The sequence below is a fragment of the Doryrhamphus excisus genome, chromosome 6, assembly GCF_030265055.1.
Source record: "Doryrhamphus excisus isolate RoL2022-K1 chromosome 6, RoL_Dexc_1.0, whole genome shotgun sequence".
In the NCBI taxonomy this organism is placed as follows: domain Eukaryota; kingdom Metazoa; phylum Chordata; class Actinopteri; order Syngnathiformes; family Syngnathidae; genus Doryrhamphus; species Doryrhamphus excisus.
In genome coordinates, this window is record NC_080471.1 from 1,596,449 (window position 1) to 1,621,589 (window position 25,141).

Here is a 25,141-nt window from a genome sequence, read left to right on the forward strand (position 1 = left end):
ACCTCATTTGCTACTAAAAACATATTTATATATATTTTTATTCCTTGCAACAGTCAAATATACTTATTTTGCTCTCTCGAGTAAAATAGCTAGTTGATTAACAGTTCAAAACATTCCTGTCATTTATTTTATTTTGAAAACTGACCGGAAATCCGGTTAATAGGCAAATGCTTTCAAGTGGTCCGTACCGGAGCAGCACTCTGCATCAACGCTGCAACTCTGCGGACCACAGAATGTAAACTACAACTCTTGCTGACTTACTTGAAGACGTTTTCTTAGACTTTGTCATCCATGAGAAGCAACGGTTGGACATTTTCCCTCTCAACGGCATCCTGTATAGTAAGCAGTGGCATGTGCTGTTTAGCTATATGTCGTATAGCATGCTAACGTCAATGCTACGAATTTGTCTGCTTCTTATATTGTATCTCTGACGTCAACACATATATGTAATGTACAATGTTACAAGTTGTACATTCAATTTCCGAACTGTCTGAGTGAATCTATTCGTGATGGGAAACTAAAATATTAGAGGGGGTGGGTGGGTCGATCCATACATCGATAGTACCCCAGCCAATGTCGGGTCGATACCAGCCTGATGATTCTGCATGAAAAGACTCACTCAATGTGTTGTGTGTTGTACAATGCTTTGTAGAATACAAAAATGACCTATCACAGGTCTGAAACAAATTAAATGAACGATACTGACCTCACAGCTAGGAGACCAGGGTTCAATTCCACCCTCAGCCATCTCTGTGTGGAGTTTGCATGTTCTCTCCGTGCATGCGTGGGTTTCCTCCGGGTACTCCGGTTTCCTCCCACATTCCAAAAACATGCTAGGTTAATTGGCGACTGCAAATTGTCCATAGGTATGAATGGGAGTGTGAATGGTTGTTTGTCTATATGTGCCCTGGGATTGGCTGGCCACCAGTCCAGGGTGTACCTCTTGCCTGAAGACAGCTGGGATAGGCTCCAGCTTTTTCCTTGTGAGGAAAATGAATGAATGAATTTTGAATAAAACCTCTCTAAATAGGTTTTTAACACTAGTAGAGACCTATAGACATAAAATAACACCCCTATAGTCACATTTACACAATCCATCCATGCATTTTCTATGCCGCTTTTCCTCACTAGCATTGCAGGGGTATGCTGGAACCTATCCCAGCTGACTGGTAGCCAGCCAATGGCAGGGCACATACAAACAACCACGATGTGGTTGACGACTGTAATTGTATAATTTTGTTTTATCGCGGTTTTATGTATTTTGTTGAGGAATTCCACCAATTTGGGATGAACTCCTATGCACGTTTAGAATTTGTTGTGTGATTTCTGGTCTTTTTTTTTTTGGTTAGATAATAAGACATCATGGAGAATGGAAGCCGTGTATGTCGGCCCCACCAAATCAGTGAGTCGTCCAAGGTAAGTTCGTGACAGATGTGTGATAAAAAGGTTGCTACTGTTTATATAGTGCATGTAACTGTAGTGACTGCGGAAGAGTCACCGTATCGTCGTGCGCACATATCATTTTTTTTTTTCCATTGTTGTGTTCTGTGCCGCCAGGTGTTCTTTTGGGCCGATCATGCGGTGGAATTGTTGCAGGGCCTCAATGAGCAGCGACAACACAGCCGCTTCTGTGATGTGGTGCTGGTGGCCGATGAGCAGAGCTTCCACGCTCACAGAGCCGTGCTGGCCATCTCCAGCCCTTACTTTCATGCCATGTTTACGCTGGGAATGAGAGAGGAGCGGCAACCAAAGGTGTGTGTGTGTCACAGCATACAACTATGGTGCGTTCAAGCACCGCCCAAAAAAAGTGCAAAATTTCAACGCCCAGACTGAAATCTTTTAATAATGGGTGTTATATAGTAACTTAGCGGGCCTCACAGCTAGGAGACGCGAGTTCAATTCCACCCTCGGCCATCTCTGTGTGGAGTTTGCATGTTCTCCCCGTGCATGCGTGGGTTTTTTTCCGGGTATTCCGGTTTCCTCCCACATTCCAAAAACATGCTAGGTTAATTAGCCACTCCAGCACCCCTGTGATACTGGTAGAAAATAAATGAATGGTCTGCGCAGTGCCTGGATGTTGGACGAGTGGTTACCACTACCACTCAGCTAGGAGACTCGGGTTCGATTCCCCACTCGGGCATCTCTGTGTGGAGTTTGCATGTTCTCCTCGTGCATGCGTGGGTTTTCTCCGGGTACTCCGGTTTCCTCCCACATTCCAAAAACATGCTAGGTTAATTAGCCACTCCAAATTGTCCATAGGTATGAATGTGAGTGTGAATGGTTGTTTGTCTATATGTGCCCTGTGATTGGCTGGCCACCAGTCCAGGGTGTACCCCGCCTCTTGCCTGAAGACAGCTGGGATAGGCTCCAGCACTCCCACGACACTGGTAGAAAATAAATGAATGGTCTGCGCAGCGCCTGGATGGTGGACGAGTGGTTACCACTACCACTCATCTAGGAGACTCGGGTTTGATTCCCCACTCGGGCATCTCTATGTGGAGTTTCCATATTTCCGTACTCCGGTTTCCTCCCACATTCCAAAAATATGCTAGGTTAATTAGCGACTCCAAATTGTCCATAGGTATGAATGTGAGTGTGAATGGTCGTTTGTCTATATGTGCCCTGTGATTGGCTGGCCACCAGTCCAGGGTGTACCCCGCCTCTCCCCCGAAGACAGCTGGGATAGGCTCCAGCACCCCCTCGCGACCCTCGTGAGGATAAGCAGTAGAAAATGAATAAATGAATGAATGTAGTAACTTGCATTTTTTTCATGCTGCCTACAGGTGGAGCTGTTGGGTTTGTCCTATGTTGGTTTGAAGGCAGTATTGGATTTCCTGTACAGTGGAGAGCTTCCATTGGATGGTGGGAACGTTGATTCCGTGCTGGAAGCTGCTCACCTCTTGCAGGTCAGAATCTGCTGTCAGACGATGGACGGATGAGCCTTCAAGGTCATAAGGCAGCAAAAACACCCCCAGACCATCACACTACCACCACCATATTTTACTGCTAATTTTGTACGGTGTTAATTTTGTCATGAACACCGACCTTAACTGAGGAAAGTGAGGCGTTTGGATGTTATCGTGGTGTCTTTTGTGACCTTTTTATCTCATCCTTCATTGAAGTTACAAATACAATTTTTTATACAATATTTTTTACAATATGGAAAAATATATATATTTTTATATTTCAACTAGGCCTTTTTTTTTCTAAAAAACCGATATTCCTTCAGGTGTGGCAGGTGGTGGATTTCTGCTGCCAATACCTGGAGCGGGAGGTGAGCGAGGACAACTACTTGTATCTGCAGGAGCTGGCGCAGCTCTACAGCCTCCAGCGCCTCGACACCTTCGTCGACGACTTCATCCTCGCACGCTTGGCCAGCCTCTCCATCACCCCTGACTTTCTTCGTGACATCCCTTTGCACAAGCTCGTCACGTACCTCTCCAGTAACCAGGTAAGCGCCTTTCCTATATGGTGACAATGACAAGGCGGTCTAAGTAACCCCCTGGCTCCTATCATCGCCGGCAGGTCCATCACGACGGTGAGCGGGAGCTGTTTGACACGGCTCTCTTTTGGCTGGCTCAAACTCCCGAACGGAAAACCCACGCCCAGCAACTCTTATCCCGTATCCGCTTCCCACTGATGCCAGTCGGGGACCTGGTGAGCCGGGTGCTGCCGGAACTGCGAGCACTTTTACCGGAGGATGCTCTTTGCCAGGCCATGGTGGAGGAAGCGTTGGCGTACCACAGGGTCGAGAACCAAAGCAGACAACCTCTTCTGCAAACGGAACAAACCATACTGAGGGGAGGAGTGGAAGGCCTTCTGCTGACTGGTGGAGAGGTACTTCATTCATTCATTCATTCGTTCGTTCGTTCGTTCATTCGTTCAAATGAATGTTTTAGTATTCATTTGTTCGTTCGAATGAATGTTTTAGTATTCATTCGTTCGTTCGAATGAATGTTTTAGTATTCATTCGTTCGTTCGAATGAATGTTTTAGTATTCATTCGTTCGTTCGAATGAATGTTTTAGTGTTCATTCGTTCGTTCGAATGAATGTTTTAGTGTTCATTGGTTCGTTCGAATGAATGTTTTAGTGTTCATTGGTTCGTTCGAATGAATGTTTTAGTGTTCATTGGTTCGTTCGAATGAATGTTTTAGTGTTCATTCGTTCGTTCGAATGAATGTTTTAGTGTTCATTCGTTCGTTCGAATGAATGTTTTAGTGTTCATTGGTTCGTTCGAATGAATGTTTTAGTGTTCATTGGTTCGTTCGAATGAATGTTTTAGTGTTCATTGGTTCGTTCGAATGAATGTTTTAGTGTTCATTCGTTCGTTCGAATGAATGTTTTAGTGTTCATTCGTTCGTTCGAATGAATGTTTTAGTGTTCATTGGTTCGTTCGAATGAATGTTTTAGTATTCATTCGTTCGTTCGAATGAATGTTTTAGTGTTTGTTCGTTCGAATGAATGTTTTAGTGTTTGTTCGTTCGAATGAATGTTTTAGTGTTTGTTCGTTCGAATGAATGTTTTAGTATTCGTTCGTTCGTTCAAATGAATGTTTTAGTATTCGTTCGTTTGTTCGAATGAATGAATGAATGACACAACGAAGAAGAAAGCAGTCTGACAACTTTCTGATTGAGCGGGTACAAGATACCTCAATCGGATTGGGGAAAGGAATATTCCACCCCTGTGAATCCGATTATATGAATGGGCCAATTTCCGTGCCTCCATTGGCGCTGTGGCAGACCTCCAACCTGATGGTGGATACCGTAGGTTAGGGCTGCCGGAAGCGGAAGAAAACAGATGGATGGAAAACTTATCACAACAACATTTCCTTAGCAAATGAGACTCACATGTCTCCATGATACTGTATTCCTCAGGTGTCCGAGCGAGGGGAGGAGCTCAGCGCTAATGTCTGCCGGCTAAACGGGGAAAACTGGGAGATAGAAACCCAGCTTCCTGCCCAGCAAAGCCACCACTGCCTGGCCGTGCTCGGAGGCTTTATCTTTGCCGCCGGTGGCAGTTCGTCCAGGGACAACGTTGGAGACGCCGCATGTAACCGCCTGTACAGATACGATCCCCGCCACAACCAGTGGACCAACGTACGATACCACTAATAGACCTTTAGAAATACTGTAGTACTTTTACCAGCAACTACCAGTGTATTCATTATTTCTATGTCTTCCAGGGCGCTCCAATGAATACCCCCCGCGTGGATTTCTACCTGGCAGCAGTGGGGGACTGCTTGATCGCCGTGGGTGGAAGGAACGGCTTGGGAACGTTGTCCTCCGTGGAGCGATACGACCCCGCGGGAAACTGCTGGTCCTATGTGGCGGGACTACCAAGGTACGTAACCCTTACATGCAGAAGTGGGTCAAAAATGACCCGGTCGGGTTGTTTTCTTGAAATATCTTCATAATTAAATTTTTTATAATTTTATATTCCTGGTGTTCCTCAAAAAACATGTTTTTGATATCATGCCATTCACATTTTTAAATTACCTTTTATACATTTTAAGAAATTTTTGTTTTTGTGTTACTACCCCAACCTTCCATAAGTGGGTCAAAAATGACCCGGTCAGGTTGTTTTCTTGAAATATCTTCGTAATGAAACATTTTTATCATTTCATATTCCAGGTATTCCTCAAAAAACATGTTTTTGATATCATGCCATTCACATTTTTAACTTACTTTTTATACATTTTAAGAAATTTTAGTTTTTGTGTTACTACCCCAACCTTCCATAAGTGGGTCAAAAATGACCCGGTCAGGTTGTTTTCTTGAAATATCTTCATAATTATATTTTTTTATAATTTTATATTCCAGGTATTCCTCAAAAAACATGTTTTTGATATCATGCCATTCACATTTTTAACGTACCTTTTATACATTTTAAGAAATTTTAGTTTTTGTGTTACTACCCCAACCTTCCATAAGTGGGTCAAAAATGACCCGGTCAGGTTGTTTTCTTGAAATATCTTCGTAATGAACATTTTTTATCATTTCATATTCCTGGTATTCCTCAAAAAACATGTTTTTGATATCATGCCATTCACATTTCACGAGAGGCGGGGTACACCCTGGACTGGTGGCCAGCCAATCACAGGGCACATATAGACAAACAACCATTCACACTCACATTCATACCTATGGACAATTTGGAGTGGCTAATTAACCTAGCATGTTTTTGGAATGTGGGAGGAAACCGGAGTACCCGGAGAAAACCCACGCATGCACGGGGAGAACATGCAAACTCCACACAGAGATGCCCGAGGGTGGAGTTGAACTCCGGTCTCCTAGCTGTGAGGTCTACGCGCTAACCACTCAAGTGCCAAGTTTCAGCATACAGTATTTATACCCCTCTAGATTGCGGTAACAGGGGCGTACAAGTGACTATAGGGGTGTTATGTCATACATAGAGGGCTCTAAAATCCATATTATACCCATATATGAAGGGTCTACAATGTAGCCTTTGTTATTTATTATTTAACCTAGCATGTTTTTGGAATGTGGGAGGAAACCCACGCATGCACGGGGAGAACATGCAAACTCCACACAGAGATGGCCGAGGGTGGAATTGAACTCGCGTCTCCTAGCTGTGAGGTCTTGCTTATTGTGATTTATGAATTAGTACAAGTCATTAAGCAATACAAAAAGCTTAAAGACAACCTATTATGCTAATTTTTTAGCGCTGTGTATCGAGGTGTGGACTCTGCACACAGAAAGCTTTCGAGATCCTCCAGATTCTGCACCTTTTTTTGCAATGTTTGCATTCGACCCAAGCGGTCTGGTTAATTATTCATCGTTTACTATTTTTTGTTTCATGTCTTTTAATTTGACAGTCCGACAAAATGTCTTGATAGGTTGACGTACGGCCACGCCGGCGCCGTCCACCACGGCGTGGTCTACATCTCCGGCGGACACGATTATCAGATCGGACCATACCGCAAAGATGTCTTGTGTTACGATCCATCCCGGGAAGTTGACGCGTGGGTGGAATGCCCGCCCATGTCTTTGGCTCGGGGCTGGCACGCCATGGCCTCCCTCAACGACCTCGTCTACGCCATCGGGGGCAGCGATGACCACGAGGCTACCGACGAACGCTTTGACATCCTTCACGCGGAGTCCTACAACCCGCGCAGCCGCCAGTGGACTCAGGTGGCGCCGCTCCTGTCGCCAAATAGCGAGGCGGGTCTTGCGGTTTGGGCTGGGAGGATTTACGTACTCGGTGGCTACAGCTGGGAAGCCATGACCTTTTCCAGGACCACTCAAGTGTACGATCCTCATAAAGATGCGTGGTGCAGAGGGCCCGATTTACCCAAACGCATCGCGGGGGCCTCTGCTTGTGTGTGCACCATTAAGCCCCCGTTGATATCGTCGTCTCCAGAAGGAAACCAATCATCCAACCAAGCTGAAAGATCAGCAAGGACTTTGCCCAAAAACATCAGGACCTGACTTGTGAGTGACATCTCTTGTATGACTTCTCCTCGTGTCACATGACTCGTGCAAGTAATATTATGGAATTTAATGCTATTTATTTATTTATTGTGTAGAAAAAGAAAGATAAGCAACGTGCCAAATCATCCATTTTCATAAATGATACAAAAGATGGCGTGGATTTACTCATCAAGATGGAGGGCCCTCCAGCCTCGTTCCAATCCCCTCAGTGCCGTCATGTCTTCTTCGCTTAGACAGAAGTCAAAGATCTGTGCAGAACAACAGCATGGCAAACTTTCAATAAGAACGCATCTATGCTCATACATGTGCCGATATTATCAAATATCGATATGTGTAACATGACATATCTCCTATGGTGGAATGAACACAAATGTGTTGGATACCCCAACCTTCCATAAGTGGGTCAAAAATGACCCGGTCAGGTTGTTTTCTTGAAATATCTTTGTAATGAAACTTTTTTTATCATTTCATATTCCAGGTATTCCTCAAAAAACATGTTTTTGATATTATGCCATTCACATTTTTAACTTACCTTTTATACATTTAAAGAAAATTTAGTTTTTGTGTTACTACCCCAACCTTCCATAAGTGGGTCAAAAATGACCCGGTCAGGTTGTTTTCTTGAAATATCTTCGTAATGAAAAATTGTTATCATTTCATATTCCAGGTATTCCTCAAAAAACACATTTTTGATATCATGCCATCCACATTTTTAACTTCCCTTTATGTAACACACAATGGATCCTCCCATTTTCTATTGTTGTACGGGGTCATTTTCTTTTTCAAAGATGTAAAAAAAAGTGAAAAATGAAGATGTTTCTAACATGAAATCATTCTTGTGTGGTCCTAAATATAATACTAAATATCATACAAGTGATTATTCCTAACCAAAATGGCAAAATTGTCATAAAAAGGCATTGATTCTAGTATGGGTGATTTTTGACCCCCTTATGGAAGAGTGTAGGGTCCAGTCACTCGTGCATCGAAGGGTTAAATATATATATATATATATATATATATATATATATATATATATATATATATATATATATATAAATACGTAGATCCACATGAGCTCTACCTTTGTGTTTTCAAGAATATGATGAGACTTGTCACTCCTGGGAATGACGGCAATTCCTTGCTGTACGTGGTACCTCAGCAATACCTGAAAAAAAAAACCCAACATGTTTACATTTATACTTTATCATTTGTCCTTAAAGGTACATACAGTGCATACTGGAAGTATTCATGTTGTCCACATTTTGTTGCGTTACAGTATTATTCCAGCATGAAATACAGTAATCCCTCATTTATCACTGTTAATAAGATTTCCGACAAGTCGGATTTTGTTTTTATAAATTGAATACTTTTGTGGTTAGAGCATAAAAAACCTGTTTAGTACGCTTCTTAACATTATTAGAGCTCTCTAGACATGACATAACACCCCTATAGTCAAATTGACACTCCTGTTACCCAATGTCGTCGGCATAATAATAATAATAGAAAACATGACATTTTAAACAAGACAACAACATAAACTCACACATTGGCTTTGACAGCGTACTTCCTGGTGGCTATTGTCTCATCAATGTAACGTCAGTGACACCCAGTGACCAGTGTGGAATACTAAAAAAAATGCATAATTAGGTAGAAAAAAAACGTATATAAGTCGCTCTGGAGTATAAGTCGCACAAGGCCAAAAATGCATTATTAGGTAGAAAAAAAACTTATATAAGTCACTCCGGAGTATAAGTCACACAAGGCCAAAAATGCATTATTAGGTAGAAAAAAAACTTATATAAGTCACTCCGGAGTATAAGTCACACAAGGCCAAAAATGCATAATTAGGTAGTAAAAAACGTATATAAGTCGCTCTGGAGTATAAGTCGCACAAGGCCAAAAATGCATTATTAGGTAGAAAAAAACGTATATAAGTCGCTCCGGAGTATAAGTCACACAAGGCCAAAAATGCATAATTAGGTAGTAAAAAACGTATATAAGTCGCTCTGGAGTATAAGTCGCACAAGGCCAAAAATGCATAATTAGGTAGAAAAAAAAACGTATATAAGTCGCTCTGGAGTATAAGTTGCTCCAGGCCAAAAATGCATAATTAGGTAGTAAAAAAATGTATATAAGTCGCTCTGGAGTATAAGTCGCACAAGGCCAAAAATGCATAATTAGGTAGTAAAAAAATGTATATAAGTCGCTCTGGAGTATAAGTCGCACAAGGCCAAAAATGCATAATTAGGTAGAAAAAAAACGTATATAAGTCGCTCTGGAGTATAAGTCGCACAAGGCCAAAAATGCATAATACTACTCTATGTCGCTATTTGAGGTTAGGAAGGGACTCACGATGCACTTCAGTGGCGTTATTAACAAACGGAAAACGCACATGCAGCGAACATTCACACAGGAGCTGCTGTCGGTCACAACTCGCACTCTCCACACTGTCAACCATGCTAACACTCAGCTAGTCAACTCTACACACACGGAACTCGCCTTATATTTGTATTTTTGTTCATACTATATTTGACTAAGCTTTTTTAGTCATCCACGACAGAGTAATAATTTAGAAATTTAATTTGAAAAAACGTGAAATTCAAACTGTACATTTATTTTGAAACTCTAAATTCTTTCCAGATGCACTGTATGGTATAGTGCGGCCCCAAGCTCACCTGTGCAGGGCTGCGTTTGTGCTTTTTGCCGATTTCTGCAACCACTGGGTCTTGCAGGAGCTTATTTGGGTCAGCACCTTCTCTTAATCTGGTTAGAAGAAAAAACGCAAACAGTCCAACAACAAAGCAAAGTAAAGAAAACGCAGGGGTGTCCAAACTTTTTCCAGCGAGGGTCGCATAGTGAAAAATGAAAGGATGCAAGTATATTACAGTATACAGTATTTTCTGGACTATAAGTCGCTCCAGAGTATAAGTCGCACAAGGCCCAAAATGCATGATTAGGTAGAAAAAACCGTATATAAGTCGCTCTGGAGTATAAGTCGCACAAGGCCAAAAATGCATAATTAGGTAGAAAAAAACCGTATATAAGTCGCTCTGGAATATAAGTCACACAAGGCCAAAAATGCATAATTAGGTAGAAAAAAACGTATATAAGTCACTCCGGAGTATAAGTCGCACAAGGCCAAAAATGCATAATTTCAGTAGAAAAAAACGTATATAAGTCGCTCCGGAATATAAGTCACACAAGGCCAAAAATGCATAATTAGGTAGAAAAAAAACGTATATAAGTCGCTCTGGAATATAAGTCACACAAGGCCAAAAATGCATAATTAGGTAGAAAAAAACGTATATAAGTCACTCCGGAGTATAAGTCGCACAAGGCCAAAAATGCATAATTAGGTAGAAAAAAAACGTATATAAGTCGCTCTGGAATATAAGTCACACAAGGCCAAAAATGCATAATTAGGTAGAAAAAAACGTATATAAGTCACTCCGGAGTATAAGTCGCACAAGGCCAAAAATGCATAATTAGGTAGAAAAAAACGTATATAAGTCACTCCGGAGTATAAGTCGCACAAGGCCAAAAATGCATAATTAGATAGTAAAAAGCGTATATAAGTCGCTCTGGAGTATAAGTCGCACAAGGCCCAAAATGCATGATTAGGTAGAAAAAAACGTATATAAGTCGCTCTGGAGTATAAGTCGCACAAGGCCAAAAATGCATAATTTCAGTAGAAAAAAACGTATATAAGTCGCTCCGGAATATAAGTCACACAAGGCCAAAAATGCATAATTAGGTAGAAAAAAAACGTATATAAGTCGCTCTGGAATATAAGTCACACAAGGCCAAAAATGCATAATTAGGTAGAAAAAAACGTATATAAGTCACTCCGGAGTATAAGTCGCACAAGGCCAAAAATGCATAATTAGATAGTAAAAAGCGTATATAAGTCGCTCTGGAGTATAAGTCGCACAAGGCCAAAAATGCATAATTAGGTAGTAAAAAAATGTATATAAGTCGCTCCGGAGTATAAGTCGCACAAGGCCAAAAATGCATAATTAGGTAGAAAAAAACGTAAACAGAAAAGGTGTCCAGTGTTTATGGAACATAAACACTTTTTTCATTTATAAGTCGCTCTGGAGTATAAGTCGCAGGAACCGCCAACCTAGGAAAAAAAGTGCCACTTATAGTCCAGAAAATATGGTATATATTTCAAGAAAAAGCATTGTGATATTGTGATAAAGCCTATTATCAACTTCACTGTCTGCTCCTGTTTTTTTTGCTGTTGTTTTTAAAATATTTTTCAAATATTGCAACTGCGGCACGGCGGTCTGGTGGTTAGTGCGCAGACCTCACAGCTAGGAGACCAGGGTTCGGTCCCCGCCCTCGGGCATCTCTGTGTGGAGTTTGCATGTTCTCCCTGTGCATGCGTGGGTTTTTTCCGGGTACTCCGGTTTCCTCCCACATTCCAAAAACATGCTAGGTTAATTAGCCACTCCAAATTGTCCATAGGTATGAATGTGAGTGTGAATGGTTGTTTGTCTATATGTGCCCTGTGATTGGCTGGCCTCCAGTCCAGGGTGTACCCCGCCTCTCGCCCGAAGACAGCTGGGATAGGCTCCAGCACCCCCGCGACCCTCGTGAGGAAAAAGCGGTAGAAAATGAATGAATGAATGAATGAAATATTGCAACTTCTTAATTTTTTTTTGGTAAAATTATGACATTATTTCCTTAATATTTTGATATCGTTCCCGTAAGTTTTTCTGTCCTAAAATTAAAACTTTATTTTATTTTGTTTGCTTCTCATAATATTACAGCTTTTAAAAAAAGAAAAAATTCTACTCAATACTAAAATTACATTATTTTTCTTCTGAAAAATTGGCGACTTCATTCTCATCTTTCTCTTAAAATATTTTGGTTTTATTCTCTTAAAATTACAACTGTTTTTTTCATTGCTGCTGTTTTTATTCATGTCGTTACTTTTTGTAAATGTTCATCTTATAATTATTGGTTTCTTCCCATATAGAACCTTTTCCTCAAACTAATTTTCCAAAAATTACAACTTTATTGTTTGTTTTTTTCATTTAAACTATATAAACTATAACTTATTCTGCTAAAATTGTGTTATTTTTTCCTCATAATTCTACCAAGTTATTATTGTAAAATTACAACTTTTTTGTCAGATTGCACATTTTTTTGTTTTATCCATGTAATTATTTTTGTACTTTGTACATAATTCCCATAATATGTAGCTTATTCCTCAACTTAATTAACTTAAAGTTTTTTTGTTTGTTTACAACTTTAAAAAACATATTTTTTTGTCTTGACTATTTATTTATAAATTTATTCTACAAAAAGGATGCTATTTTCCTCATAATATTACAAAATTATTCTTGTAAAATTATTTTTTTTTCTCTTAATATTTTGACTTTATTGCTATTACTGCAATTTTTTGAATTTTTGCTGTTTTTCTTCTCCAGTTTTCTTGTTAAATGCTATTTTTAAAACGTGCCACCACCTTTCTTTCAAATCAATTTTTTTATTTATTTAAAAAGTCCCAAATATTTCTCCACACAAAGGAAGCTAACAAGCTAAATAGTCGACTTTGAGTTGAGTTTCTTGTCGATGTCATGTCAGGTTGTGTCTTTGTTCCAGCTCATGCAGTGGTTCAGATAAATAAATCAATATTATCAGGTTATGAATACTATTTCCACCCTGAAAATAACTGAGAACGTGTATGAATGATATTGTAAAACTTACAGTTGCGGTGGTCTTGCAGGGGAGCCGAAGGGGCTGAAGGCTATCAGGGCAACATTCCGGGATTTACAGAATTTTGTCAGCTCTGGCTGTGTCAGGTATGGATGTAGCTCCACCTGAATAGACACCAAACAGTTCGCCAATGAAGTATCGACTGATACGTTCCCAATCGACGCTAGCTGGCAACTATGGTGACCCTTAGATGCAGAAGTGGGTCAAAAATGACCCGGTCGGGTTGTTTTCTTGAAATATCTTAGTTATGAAAATTTTTATCATTTCATATTCCTGGTATTCCTCAAAAACATGTTTTTGATATCATGCCATTCACATTTTTAACTTACCTTTTATACATTTTAAGAAATTTTAGTTTTTGTGTTACTACCCCAACCTTCCATAAGTGGGTCAAAAATGACCCGGTCAGGTTGTTTTCTTGAAATATCTTCGTAATGAAAATTTTTTATCATTTTATATTCCTGGTATTCCTCAAAAAACATGTTTTTGATATCATGCCATTCACATTTTTAACTTACCTTTTATACATTTTAAGACATTTTTGGTTTTGTGTTACTACCCCAACCTTCCATAAGTGGGTCAAAAATGACCCGGTCAGGTTGTTTTCTTGAAATATCTTTGTAATGAAAATTTTTTTATCATTTTATATTCCAGGTATTCCTCAAAAATCATATTTTTAATATCATGCCATTCACATTTTTAACTTCCCTTTATGTAACACACAATGGATCCTCCCATTTTCTATTGTTGTACGGGGTCATTTTCTTTTTCAAAGATGTAAAAAAAGTGAAAAATGAAGATGTTTCTAACATGAAATCATTCTTGTGTGGTCCTAAATATAATACTAAATATCATACAAGTGATTATTCCTAACCAAAATGGCAAAATTGTCATAAAAAGGCATTGATTCTAGTATGGGTGATTTTTGACCCCCTTATGGAAGAGTGTAGGGTCCAGTCACTCGTGCATCGAAGGGTTAAATAACCCATAAAAAGCCGTAGCGACGACATAATAATATGTGTCAAAACAACTTTTTGGCAGATGAAAAGTGAAGAAAAAGTTGACGAATAAATAGATCACATATGACATCCTTATTCCTGTGGTAATAATAATAATAATAATAGAGTAATAATAATGCCTCTATATAATTGTGATTGCCATACCTGATTGACAGCAGGAGGAATTTTACAAAGAGCAAGAAGTCTCTCCAGCTGCATGATGTTAAAGTTGCACACTCCGATGTTCTTTACTTTTCCTGAAGCGAGCAGTGATTCCATGCCCTGCACACAGAAAAGCATCTTTTCAACACAACTATATACGGGTCTTTCTCCAAGCAGGGGCAAAACAATATGGTGGGGAATTGATGTTTTACTTACAACCGAAACGCATACATTTGTGGCATCAGATTGGCTATAGTTTCCAAAATAAAGTATGGGGTCAAAATAGGAAATGTATGCAAAATAAGGTAAAAATATTAGTTTATCAGAACGTAGAGTGTGTCTACAAGTAATCAGTTTTATCTGAAAGACTGCATGCAAATTGCAATACAGTGGCGTCATTAGGCCTATTTCAGCACGCCTAAATAATTTGATATTTTTGATTGTTTTAAATGTTATTGATTTTTTTTGTTTACAAAAAATATCTGAAAAATTTAAAATTTACGATTTCTTGTTTAATATTATTATTTATGTTAAATTTTAAATTTTAAAAAATTTTAATTTAAAAAAAAATTAAATTTAAAAAAAATTTAAATTAAAAAAAAATTAAATTTTAAAAAATTTAAAAATTTTAAATTTTAAATTTTAAATTTTAAATTTTAAATTTTAAATTTTAAATTTAATTTTTTTTAATTTTTAAATTTTTTAAAATTTAATTTTTTTTAAATTTAAATTTTTGTAAAATTTAATTTTTTTTAAATTTAAATTTTTTTTTAATTTAATTTATTTTTAGATTTAAAATTTTTTAAAATGTAAAATTTAACATAAATTTAAAATTTAAAATTTAAAATTTTTAAAATTTAAAATTTTTAAAATTTTTAAAATTTTTAAAATTTAAAATTTAAAATTTAAAATTTAAAATTTAAAATTTAAAATTTAAAATTTAAAATTTAACATAAATAATAATAATAAACAAGAAATCATAAATCATACATCATACATCATAAATCATAAATTATAAATCATAAATCATAAATAAGGCTAAAAAGCAAGCCAATAAGCAGGCTAATACTAGCGGTAGTAATAATCAGGAGAATAATAATGATGATAGTAATAATAATTGGCTAATTAATAATATAATAATGATTATTATATAATTGATCACTGTCCACTGGTTTTTGCAGTGTAGATTGTGTAAATTGTGTAAATTTAATGGTGGCCTAAAACTATTGAGTATCTCTACTAAATTGTCCAAAAGTGGGAAAGTTATATCCCGCTTCTTGTTCCTTATTTGTTTTTTGGATTTTTTTGAAAGTCTCCTACATTCATTTATATCCTGTGCATCTCCAGGGGGAGAAGCCCCCTCTGTCCTCAGAAGCTAGTGACGCCCCTGGCAATACACTCATTCTAATATGTCTAAAGTTTGTTTTTTATTTGTAGAAATCTCTCTTGGAAGTGGACAGAATGCATGCATGTCGAGAAATTTCACAAATTTATTTGAATCTATATTGAATCAGATATTTATAAGCAGCTGGTGGCAAATCTCCCAAAGTCCTACAAAGTCTTGATTTCCATTTCTAGTTCTATTGAACTGTGGAGAAGTAAGTGATGAGCACAGGGAAGGATAATATAAACCCGAAACACGGCAAATTTATGACATGGTTTACCGTAACTATAGCGTAACTATAGACTATAGCGTGCATCGGTACGTAAGCCACACCCACTAAATTTAAAGTAACAGTACACAAAGTGTTCTTACCGTCCATACGTCCACATAGTCTATAGAAGAAGCTTCATGGTCCTCACACGTTTTCTATGGAAGCACATTTAAGAACATTGAATTTAGCTGAAATATGTTTACTGTTTTTCAAACTTTTCTGCATAATATGACATAACTGTTTCCCCAATTTTGTCATAATACTAAATGACATTATTTTTCATTATTGTTCCTCATAATATTACAGATTTATTGTTATAAATTGCAACTTTTTATGTATTTTTTTTACTTTAGTTACAGCTGTTATTCCCGTTTTTGGTGTTATTGTTGTTTTTTGTAACTAATTCATTCATTCATTCAATTTCTACCGCTTATCGCTGGGGGTGCTGGAGCCTATCCCAGCTGTCTTTGGGCGAGAGGCAAGGTACACCAACCATTCACACCGTAACTATTTCAAATTTTCCCATAATATAGCTTTTTCCAAAACCAATCCAAAAACCAATTTAAAAAAATACAACTTTTTATTATTATGTATAATTATATTATTCTTGTAAAATTATGATTTTTTCTCGTATAATTACAACTTTTTTTCTCATGATATTTTGACTTTATTCTCATAAAATGACTCCTGATTTTGAATTTTTGCTGTTATTTTTAATTTTCCCCTTTAAATGACGTTTTTAGAATGTGCTGTGGGCCAACAGAAGAATTGCTGGCGGTCTTAAATGGGCCCCGGGCCACACTTTGGACATCCCTGCCCTCCTTAGTATACCTGTACAGGACAGTAATAGCATTATAACAAAATTTTAAAAATTTGAATAATAAAGTAAGAATTAAAAAAAAAAACGTTTGCCCACTGTATGTTACATATTTATGTTATAAATATGACTTGTGCAAATTGATGTGCAAATTTGCTCGATAACATACATTTTTTTAATGATTATTTATATCAGTTGATAGTAATCATATGCTAAATACATATGGATTGGTCAGCAGTCAATCACAGGAGGATTTATTTCTATTTGCTTTTCAATGATACCCCAAACCAAAATTCATAAAAATTCCAGACGCCATGACACCGACCTTTATTCCAGCGGGGGAGTGTAGGAGGTATAGATCCAGGTAGTCCAACTGGAGATCTTGCAAGGATTTATTGAGACACAGTTGGATGTCTTCAAGTCCATAATGCGTACGCCGCAACTGAAGACAGAACAATAAAGACAATTTTGTTGTTTTAAATCAGGGGTCTCAAACTCAAATTTACTTGGGGGCCACTGGAGCTAGGGTCTGGGCGAGACTGGACCGCATCAGGTTTTCCCAAAAAAAAAAAAAAAACGCATTTATTAAAAACAGAAAAATATACAAACTTTTTCAGTTCTTTGGTTCTGATATTCTACAATAAAAGCTCTGATAAAACATTCCACTGTTCTCAAATATCTTAATTTTTATTTTTCTGCACAAAATAACATGAAAAATAAATAAACAAATCAAGAATAAAGAAAATCAATCAGTAATAAATAAATATAATAATAATAATAAAAGGGCAAATAATAAAAACTTAAGAAAGCACATATAGTTGGTGGGTAGACAAATTATTTTTTCACATTAAAATGAACAAAGCATTATTAGAGCCCTGTAGACATGACAAAACACGACTATAGTCACATTTATACTCTTTTTATTTACAACATATTGCGCAACTGCAGGGTCTTGAGACACATGCTAACTCGCAAACTAGAGAGCTAGCGACCTAAACGGTAGCCTTCAAGTTATTTCCTTTCAACTTAAAAAAAAAAAAAAAAAAACTTACCACTTCCACACGGATAGGGAGGATAACTATTAACAGTTATTTAACCTTTAACATGAACATTAATCAAACGTAATAATTTTTTCAAACTTGCGTGGGCCGCACTAACATTAAACTTTCATATCAAGGCGGGGGCCTCAAACTAGTGTCCTGCGGACCACATTTGGCCCGCGGGCCGCATGTTCGAGACCCCTGTTTTAAATGATACTTTAGCTTATTTTTCATAAGATATTCAATCACATGATGTCTTAAGATATTTCTTGTTTATTTCTTGACAGAAAAAAAATGAAACTGAAATATTTTCAAAATATCAATATTATTTTTAAGCAAAAATGCCTAAATTTATTGTATAAATATTCTTTAAAATGGACACTTTGAAGAATTTCCCTTCTTCCAAGACACTTCTATCGGAATGTTGTCCGTTCTCACTTCTGGTCTGCTCTTCTTCAAGACTCGTCCGGTATTTGTACTTCTTTTCCATTCATGTTCCTCCTGCTGTTTTTCACCTCACCTTACTGACGATGAACATGTCCTGGCGACTGATGACGCCCTGCCGCATCATGGAGCGGAGCGCCTTGCCAATGTCCGCTTCATTGCCGTAGCAGGACGCAGTGTCAACGTGGCGGTAGCCGGCCGCGATGGCGGCCTCCACGGCGCCCTGGACGGACGTGCGAGGAAGATGGCAGGGCTGTAACAAGATGAACGCCATCTTAATCAGACATTTCCGTCAAAGTGTGAGTGACAGCAAACTGAGCTAAATGTCATGGTGATGTTTTTTTTGCCATTTTATTCTCATAATATTATAAATAATATTAATAATATTATATATATATTATATACCCCAACCTGATTTCCAAAAATTCTGAATTTATTCTTTTTATATCTTATTATTTGTAATAATTATTATTATAATAATTGGTTTTGAATATGGTTTTGATTACATCATATTGCAAGTTTATTCTCGTAAAATTTTGATATTTTTTTTTCAACAATTCATTTTTTTTTAATGCCAAATTCAACAATTTTTTCTCGTAATATTTTGACCTTATTCTCAGATAATTTCCGCAGTTGAATTTCACAAATATTTAAACTCTCAGTACTCTCATATTACATTCATTCATATGGTAAAATGACATTATTGATTACATAATATTGCAAGTTTATTCTCATAAAATTTTATGATTTTTTTTCAACAATATTTCAACTCTCTTCTTGCATAAAATATTAATTTTATTCCCGTAAAATTAGAACCTTTTCACAAATTTTCAAAAAAATTGCAACTTCAGTCTTGGTTTTGTTTGTTTCTCATAATATTACATTCATTCATAAGATAAAATTAAATTATTGATGACATAATATTGCGAGTTTATTCTCATAAAATTTTTATTTTTTTTTCAACAATATTTCAACTCTCTTCTTGCATAAAACATTAACTTTATTCTCGTAAAATTAGAACATTTTCACAAATTTTCAAAAAATTGCAACTTCAGTCTTGGTTTTGTTTGTTTCTCATAATATTACATTCATTCATAAGATAAAATTAAATTATTGATGACATAATATTGCGAGTTTATTCTCATAAAATTTTATTATTTTTTTCAACAACATTTCAACTCTCTTCTTGCATAAAACATTAATTTTATTCCCATAATATTAGAACCTTTTCACAAATTTTCAAAAAAATTGCAACTTCAGTCTTGGTTTTGTTTGTTTCCCATAATATTACATTTATTCATATGGTAAAATTACGTTATTGATTACATAATATTGCAAGTTTATGCTCATAAAATTTTGATTTTTTTTTCCCAACAATATTTCAACTCTCTTCTTGTAAAGTTTCTCACAATATTATGACTTTATTCACATAAAACGTTTACTTTATTCCCGTAATATTAGATGCCATTTCTCACGATATTACAACTTTTAAAAATATATATTTTTCATATTTCAGCTTGTAAAACAACCATTATTTTTCCTCATAATATTACTTTATTCTTGAGAAATTATGTTATTTTTCTCATTAAATTTTTAAAATTTAAATTAAAATAAATAATTTAATTAATTAAATTAATTTAAATTTAAAAGTTTTTTCTCTTAACATTTTGACTTTATTTTTGTAAAATTACTGTAGATGTTTCCATGTTTATTTTTTATTTTGTTGTGTAATTATATTTTTCTAATAAACATTTCTCATGATACTACAACTTTTAAAAATATATATTTTTCATATTTCAGCTTGTAAAACAACCATTATTTTTCCTCATAATATTACTTTATTCTTGAGAAATTATGTTATTTTTCTCATTAATTTTTTAAAATTTAAATTAAAATAAATAATTAAATTAATTAAATTTAATTGAAAAGTTTTTTCTCTTAACATTTTGACTTTATTTTTGTAAAATCACTGTGGATGTTTCCATGTTTATTTTTCATTTTGTTGTGTAATTATATTTTTCTAATAAACATTTCTCATGGGCGGCACGGCGGTCTGGTGGTTAGTGCGCAGACCTCACAGCTAGGAGACCAGGGTTCGGTCCCCGCCCTCGGCCATCTCTGTGTGGAGTTTGCATGTTCTCCCCGTGCATGCGTGGGTTTTCTCCGGGTACTCCGGTTTCCTCCCACATTCCAAAAACATGCTAGGTTAATTGGCCACTCCAAATTGTCCATAGGTATGAATGCGAGTGTGAATGGTTGTTTGTCTATATGTGCCCTGTGATTGGCTGGCGACCAGTCCAGGGTGTACCCCGCCTCTCGCCCGAAGACAGCTGGGATAGGCTCCAGCACCCCCCGCGACCCTCGTGAGGAAAAAGCGGTAGAAAATGAATGAATGAATGAACATTTCTCATGATACTACAACTTTTAAAAATATAGTATATTTTTCATATTTCAGCTTGTAAAACAACCATTATTTTTCCTCATAATATTACTTTATTCTTGAGAAATTATGTTATTTTTCTCATTAAATTTTTTTAAATTTAAATTAAAATAAATAATTTAATTAATTAATTAATTAAATTTAATTTAAAAGTTTTTTCTCTTAACATTTTGACTTTATTTTTTTAAAATCACTGTGGATGTTTCCATGTTTATTTTTAATTTTGTTGTGTAATTATATTTTTTGAATAAAAATTAAAAAATAGTTATATGGCCCCATATTCTATTTTCAGCCAATAACCAATCAGAGACAAAACTGAATACTTTATGAGTGTTAGTCAACTTTACCTTCCATGTCCCCAGACCCAAAAGTGGCATTTTTGAGCCATCGTTCAGTTCGATACTCCTGGCCGCTTGCGTTCCTTCCGTGCTGTAGTCCATTTACGTGACCCTGCTGATGTGCCAACGCTGCACGCATCAAAACCGTGTCTTCCTTTTTCTTGCTGAGTCGATCCTTCCTTCCTCTTTCCAAAAGTCACTTTGTGTATTCGTGTAGCAACCGTCTAGCTAACCGTGCCCGGCGGATACTCTTCCGCGCTTCTGTTGTTTCAACTCAGGAGTTAATGATTGCACAACACCTCGCCCCCATGGAGCACATGTGAAAAGGCGGTTCGAAGGTTGTTCTTCACTTCCGTAAAGAAGGTTGTTCTTCACTTGTGGTACTTCCCTTATTTCCATTATTTTCCTTTCAAGGGGCAGTTTTGTATCCTACCCATCCCATAAAAAAAACGTATGCTGTGTAAACAGGACCTATTATGCTCATTTCCATCCCTTTGTATTGAGTTGTGGACTCCTATAGAGCAGCTACACACAATAACCAGCACATAAAGCTTTCTAGTTCTTCCAGAATCTTCACCTATTCAGCAGTATTTCTTTGGATTTCTCGCTTCCCGAAAAAAAAAACGGTTTGTTTTAATCTATTCCACACACGGCCCGCCTCCATTCATTCATTTTCTACCGCTTTTCCTCACGAGGGTCGCAGGGGGTGCTGGAGCCTATCCCAGCTGTCTTCGGGCGTAAGGCGGGGTACACCCTAGACTGGTCGCCAGCCAATCCCAGGGCACATATAGACAAACAACCATTCACACTCACATTCATACCTATGGACAATTTGGAGTGGCTAATTAACCTAGCATGTTTTTGGAATGTGGGAGGAAACCGGAGTACCCGGAGAAAACCCACGCATGCACGGGGAGAACATGCAAACTCCACACAGAGAGATGGCCGAGGGTGGAATTGAACCCTCGGAGAAAACCCACGCATGCATTCTTACAAAGAACACTAAACTCATCACACACCAACTTAACACTCAAGAGGTATAATTAAACCAGCTCAACCGAATCATTCATTTATTCATTTTCTACCACTTATCCTCACGAGGGTTGCGGGGAGTTCTGGAGCCTCACCCTGGACTGGTGGCCAGCCAATCACAGGGCACATATAGACAAACAACCATTCACACTCACATTCATACCTATGGACAATTTGGAGTGGCTAATTAACCTAGCATGTTTTTGGAATGTGGGAGGAAACCGGAGTACCCGGAGAAAACCCACGCATGCACGGGGAGAACATGCAAACTCCACACAGAGATGGCCGAGGGTGGGATTGAACCCTGGTCTCCTAGCTGTGGGGTCTGCGCGCGGGTGTATCAGTGTTTAAAAAACTCGGATAGAGTGAGAAACGCCTATTAGCAACCCCGCTCCTTGTATGCGCACTCTATAATGCTACACAGCTTTTAGTCCATTACTTATACAAAATAAACACAGTTCAGTTCAGACACTGATAAATTGTTACTTCTGGTGACCAAGTAACGTTGGAAAGGTGTCGGACTTTGTGGCTAGTTTGTGGGCTAGTCCAGGTGCATACTGGTCCGTGTTCGCAAAACAGTCCAGTGTGAAATGGCGTTGACGGATTAAAATGCATTTCTTTTGCTGTTAGGGAATCAAGTACTCCAACCACTTGTGTCTGATGTTTGCCACGTTAGGAATTGTAAACTAATGTAGCTTTCCGTTACACCAGAAAGCATTTCAGTACAAACAAATCACCGTCTCTTTTCAAAACTATTACTTGTATTTTTTTTACAAAAAATACTAATTATATATTAGCATAAATATATATTTTTTTATTTTACTTTCAAATAAAGAAAAACGGCGCCATCTGGTGGCGAACTGCCCGAGCTCTTATATGCAGAAGCTACAGCATCTCATTCAGTATTGTTTTTTTTTTAAATTAATATATATGAATGTCATGTGACATCTTCACTGTACCAGAAATATAAATTTAAAAATATGATACCTCACGTAATATTGTCAATATGCCGGAAATGGAAGTTTAAAAAAAAAAAAAGATACGTCACGTGGTATTGTCACTTGGCCGGAAATGGAAGTTCACCCGCTTCGGCAGAGGAGCACAGCTGAGAAAGGTAATAAGGAAGTCAACATTTGAGCCATTTTTAGCGTGTCAACACACTCACGTTACTCTGTATGAACTACTAAGGACGCTTTGCTTCTTTACGGTCGATCAGAACAGGTTTTATGCACGTCTTTTTGTCACGAAACCCCCACAAAGCTAGCTCGCTACCAGTTAGCCTCTTGTAGGTCAATTTTTCTGTTAACATACGCACCAGAAGTTATTGGCGTGGTCGTTTCAAAATAAAGGTGCGCACAACGCTCACGTCAAAATAACGGTTCCATTGTTTATTTTGAGAGAAACTACCCGTGTATTACTTTGTATTGAGTCCCACTTACACCAGCTTGCGTTGTGTTTCGAATTGTACCTATATTCATTTTAACTCCCATTCATCACCGTGAGTTGGCAAAACAGACCGGAAATGCGAAGGCTGTCTTTTCGTGAAATTTACTGTGCTCGGTTGAAACGCCTTCCACTGTCTTCCGTGTTGTTATTAGAACGCGTCGGTGGGTGTTAAATGACGGAGCACTGGAAGCACTTTTGGGATTAGGATGGGATGCTTAGGTGACCTACGGATAAAGTGATTCCTATTTACCGCGAATGTAGATGCACTTCAGTCGTTCATCAGGTACGCCATTCCGATCCAAATGCTTTTGTTGCGAAAGCTTAATGGTTTTCAGGTGGAGGTGCAATTGCAAGTCAGCAGTCACCTTGGTGAGGTTAAACATTGTGATCTTTGTTGGATGGCTTCACTGGAGAAGCCGGCATGCTCTCTGACCTTGCGTCAAGGTTTTGGTTGACACATGTCATACGCTTTATTGAAAGATGTCTCATATTTGTGGACTTCCCTTCTTTTATGACGCAACAGAACTATGTGTATGTGCGTTTCAGCGCTGTGACGTCATGGCAGCCGCCAGCGTGACCAGACCTGCTGGCGTTCACTCCATTGAAAAGTCTCAGTTGATCCTAAAAGGTAACACAACCTCTTGATCCTTCACAGTACCGTGGCATACGTGTACTTGTAGCTGTCCAGGTACGCTGGTACGTGGTTACGCTTTGCTTTTTATTGAACTTGGAAAACACGGTTGGGTGGATCGGGTTCCAATCGGCGCTTTGGGAATCTGTGCGGAGTTGGCATGTTCATATTCATGTGTAGGTTTTCTCCAGGTACTCCGGTTTCCTGTCACATTCCGAAAATGCCCAATGTGAGTGTGAATGGTTGTTTGGTGATATGTGCCCTGCCCGTATGGACAAGGGTGTACCTGGCTGGTCGCCCAAAGTCAGCTGGGATAGGCTCCAGCATACCCCCACGACCCTAGTGAGGATAAGCGGCATAGAAGATGGATGGTTTATATATATATACCCATATATACACACACACACATATATATATATATATATATATACACACACATATATATAAACTCACATACATATTTATGTCTATATATATATACACACACACACACACATATATATATATATATATATACACACATATATAGACACACATACATATTTATGTCTATATATACATACATACACACACACACACATATATATATATATATATATACACGTATATATATATATATATATATGAAAAAATGTATTTGTCATTATAGGTGTAAAAGCCTATTAATCCTATTAATCAATTTGACTCTCTGCTCTTTTTTCCCTTTGTTGCTGTTGTTTAAAAAAAAAAAATCCAAATGGCTGAACTACATTTGTGGATTATTTTTATTTTTATTTTTATTTTTATTTTTATTTTTATTTTTATTTTTATTTTTATTTTTATTTTTATTTTTATTTTTATTTTTATTTTTATTTTTATTTTTATTTTTATTTTTATTTTTATTTTTATTTTTATTTTTATTTTTATTTTTATTTTTATTTTTTTTTAACTGTGCAGTGGTGGCTGTCATTAAGTTCCAG

At 37.2% G+C, this 25,141-nt stretch overlaps 3 protein-coding genes across 9 annotated transcripts in view; 2 read left to right on the forward strand and 1 right to left on the reverse strand.

Moving 5' to 3' along the window:
- Positions 1–170: 170 nt before the first annotated feature.
- On the forward strand, positions 171–8,439 carry klhl36 (kelch-like family member 36). 3 transcript variants are annotated; one of them, XM_058076359.1, is made up of 9 exons: positions 171–304; positions 1,350–1,416; positions 1,558–1,752; positions 2,784–2,906; positions 3,230–3,451; positions 3,526–3,837; positions 4,876–5,097; positions 5,184–5,341; positions 6,858–8,439. In XM_058076359.1, exons 2-9 carry the CDS (start codon positions 1,363–1,365, stop codon positions 7,447–7,449), a joined length of 1,878 nt encoding a protein of 625 aa, XP_057932342.1. In that variant the 5' UTR covers positions 171–304; positions 1,350–1,362; the 3' UTR covers positions 7,450–8,439. The 3 variants fall into 3 exon arrangements, with proteins under 3 accessions (XP_057932342.1, XP_057932341.1, XP_057932344.1); XM_058076358.1 differs by having other exon boundaries at positions 174–339; XM_058076361.1 differs by having other exon boundaries at positions 178–235.
- zgc:56622 (uncharacterized protein LOC326033 homolog) lies at positions 7,360–21,365 on the reverse strand. Its single transcript, XM_058076381.1, has 9 exons — positions 21,083–21,365; positions 18,372–18,548; positions 17,137–17,253; positions 16,096–16,149; positions 14,343–14,459; positions 13,171–13,283; positions 10,128–10,215; positions 8,534–8,617; positions 7,360–7,700 (listed from the first exon to the last, which is right to left on the reverse strand). The coding sequence occupies exons 1-9, from the start codon at positions 21,173–21,175 to the stop codon at positions 7,614–7,616; spliced, it is 930 nt and encodes a 309-aa protein (XP_057932364.1). The 5' UTR covers positions 21,176–21,365; the 3' UTR covers positions 7,360–7,613.
- Positions 21,366–23,166: 1,801 nt separating this feature from the next.
- wwp2 (WW domain containing E3 ubiquitin protein ligase 2) overlaps positions 23,167–25,141 on the forward strand; it is a 49,823-nt gene continuing 47,848 nt past the window's right edge. For 3 of the 5 annotated variants that reach the window (XM_058076353.1, XM_058076349.1, XM_058076354.1), the window contains exons 1-2: positions 23,167–23,219; positions 24,098–24,179. In XM_058076353.1, coding sequence (XP_057932336.1) covers positions 24,110–24,179 — 70 coding nt within the window. In that variant the 5' untranslated portion in view covers positions 23,167–23,219; positions 24,098–24,109. Of the gene's footprint in view, positions 23,220–23,305; positions 23,327–23,670; positions 23,835–24,097; positions 24,180–25,141 lie in introns of those variants that run through there. The other 2 variants (XM_058076352.1, XM_058076350.1) reach the window with 2 other exon arrangements.

Bases quoted from the DNA above. Each gene is read 5' to 3' on its own strand.
- klhl36 (XM_058076359.1), top strand. From the start codon at position 1,363: ATGGAGAATGGAAGCCGTGTATGTCGGCCCCACCAAATCAGTGAGTCG. The intron at 1,753-2,783 runs GTGTGTGTGTGT...TGCTGCCTACAG, and splicing joins GAGAGGAGCGGCAACCAAAG to GTGGAGCTGTTGGGTTTGTC. The intron at 2,907-3,229 runs GTCAGAATCTGC...ATATTCCTTCAG, and splicing joins AAGCTGCTCACCTCTTGCAG to GTGTGGCAGGTGGTGGATTT.
- zgc:56622 (XM_058076381.1), bottom strand. From the start codon at position 21,175: ATGGACTACAGCACGGAAGGAACGCAAGCGGCCAGGAGTATCGAACTG. The intron at 17,254-18,371 runs GTGAGGTGAAAA...TTCTGTCTTCAG, and splicing joins ACATGTTCATCGTCAGTAAG to TTGCGGCGTACGCATTATGG. The intron at 10,216-13,170 runs GTAAGTTTTACA...TCTTCTAACCAG, and splicing joins CCTGCAAGACCACCGCAACT to ATTAAGAGAAGGTGCTGACC.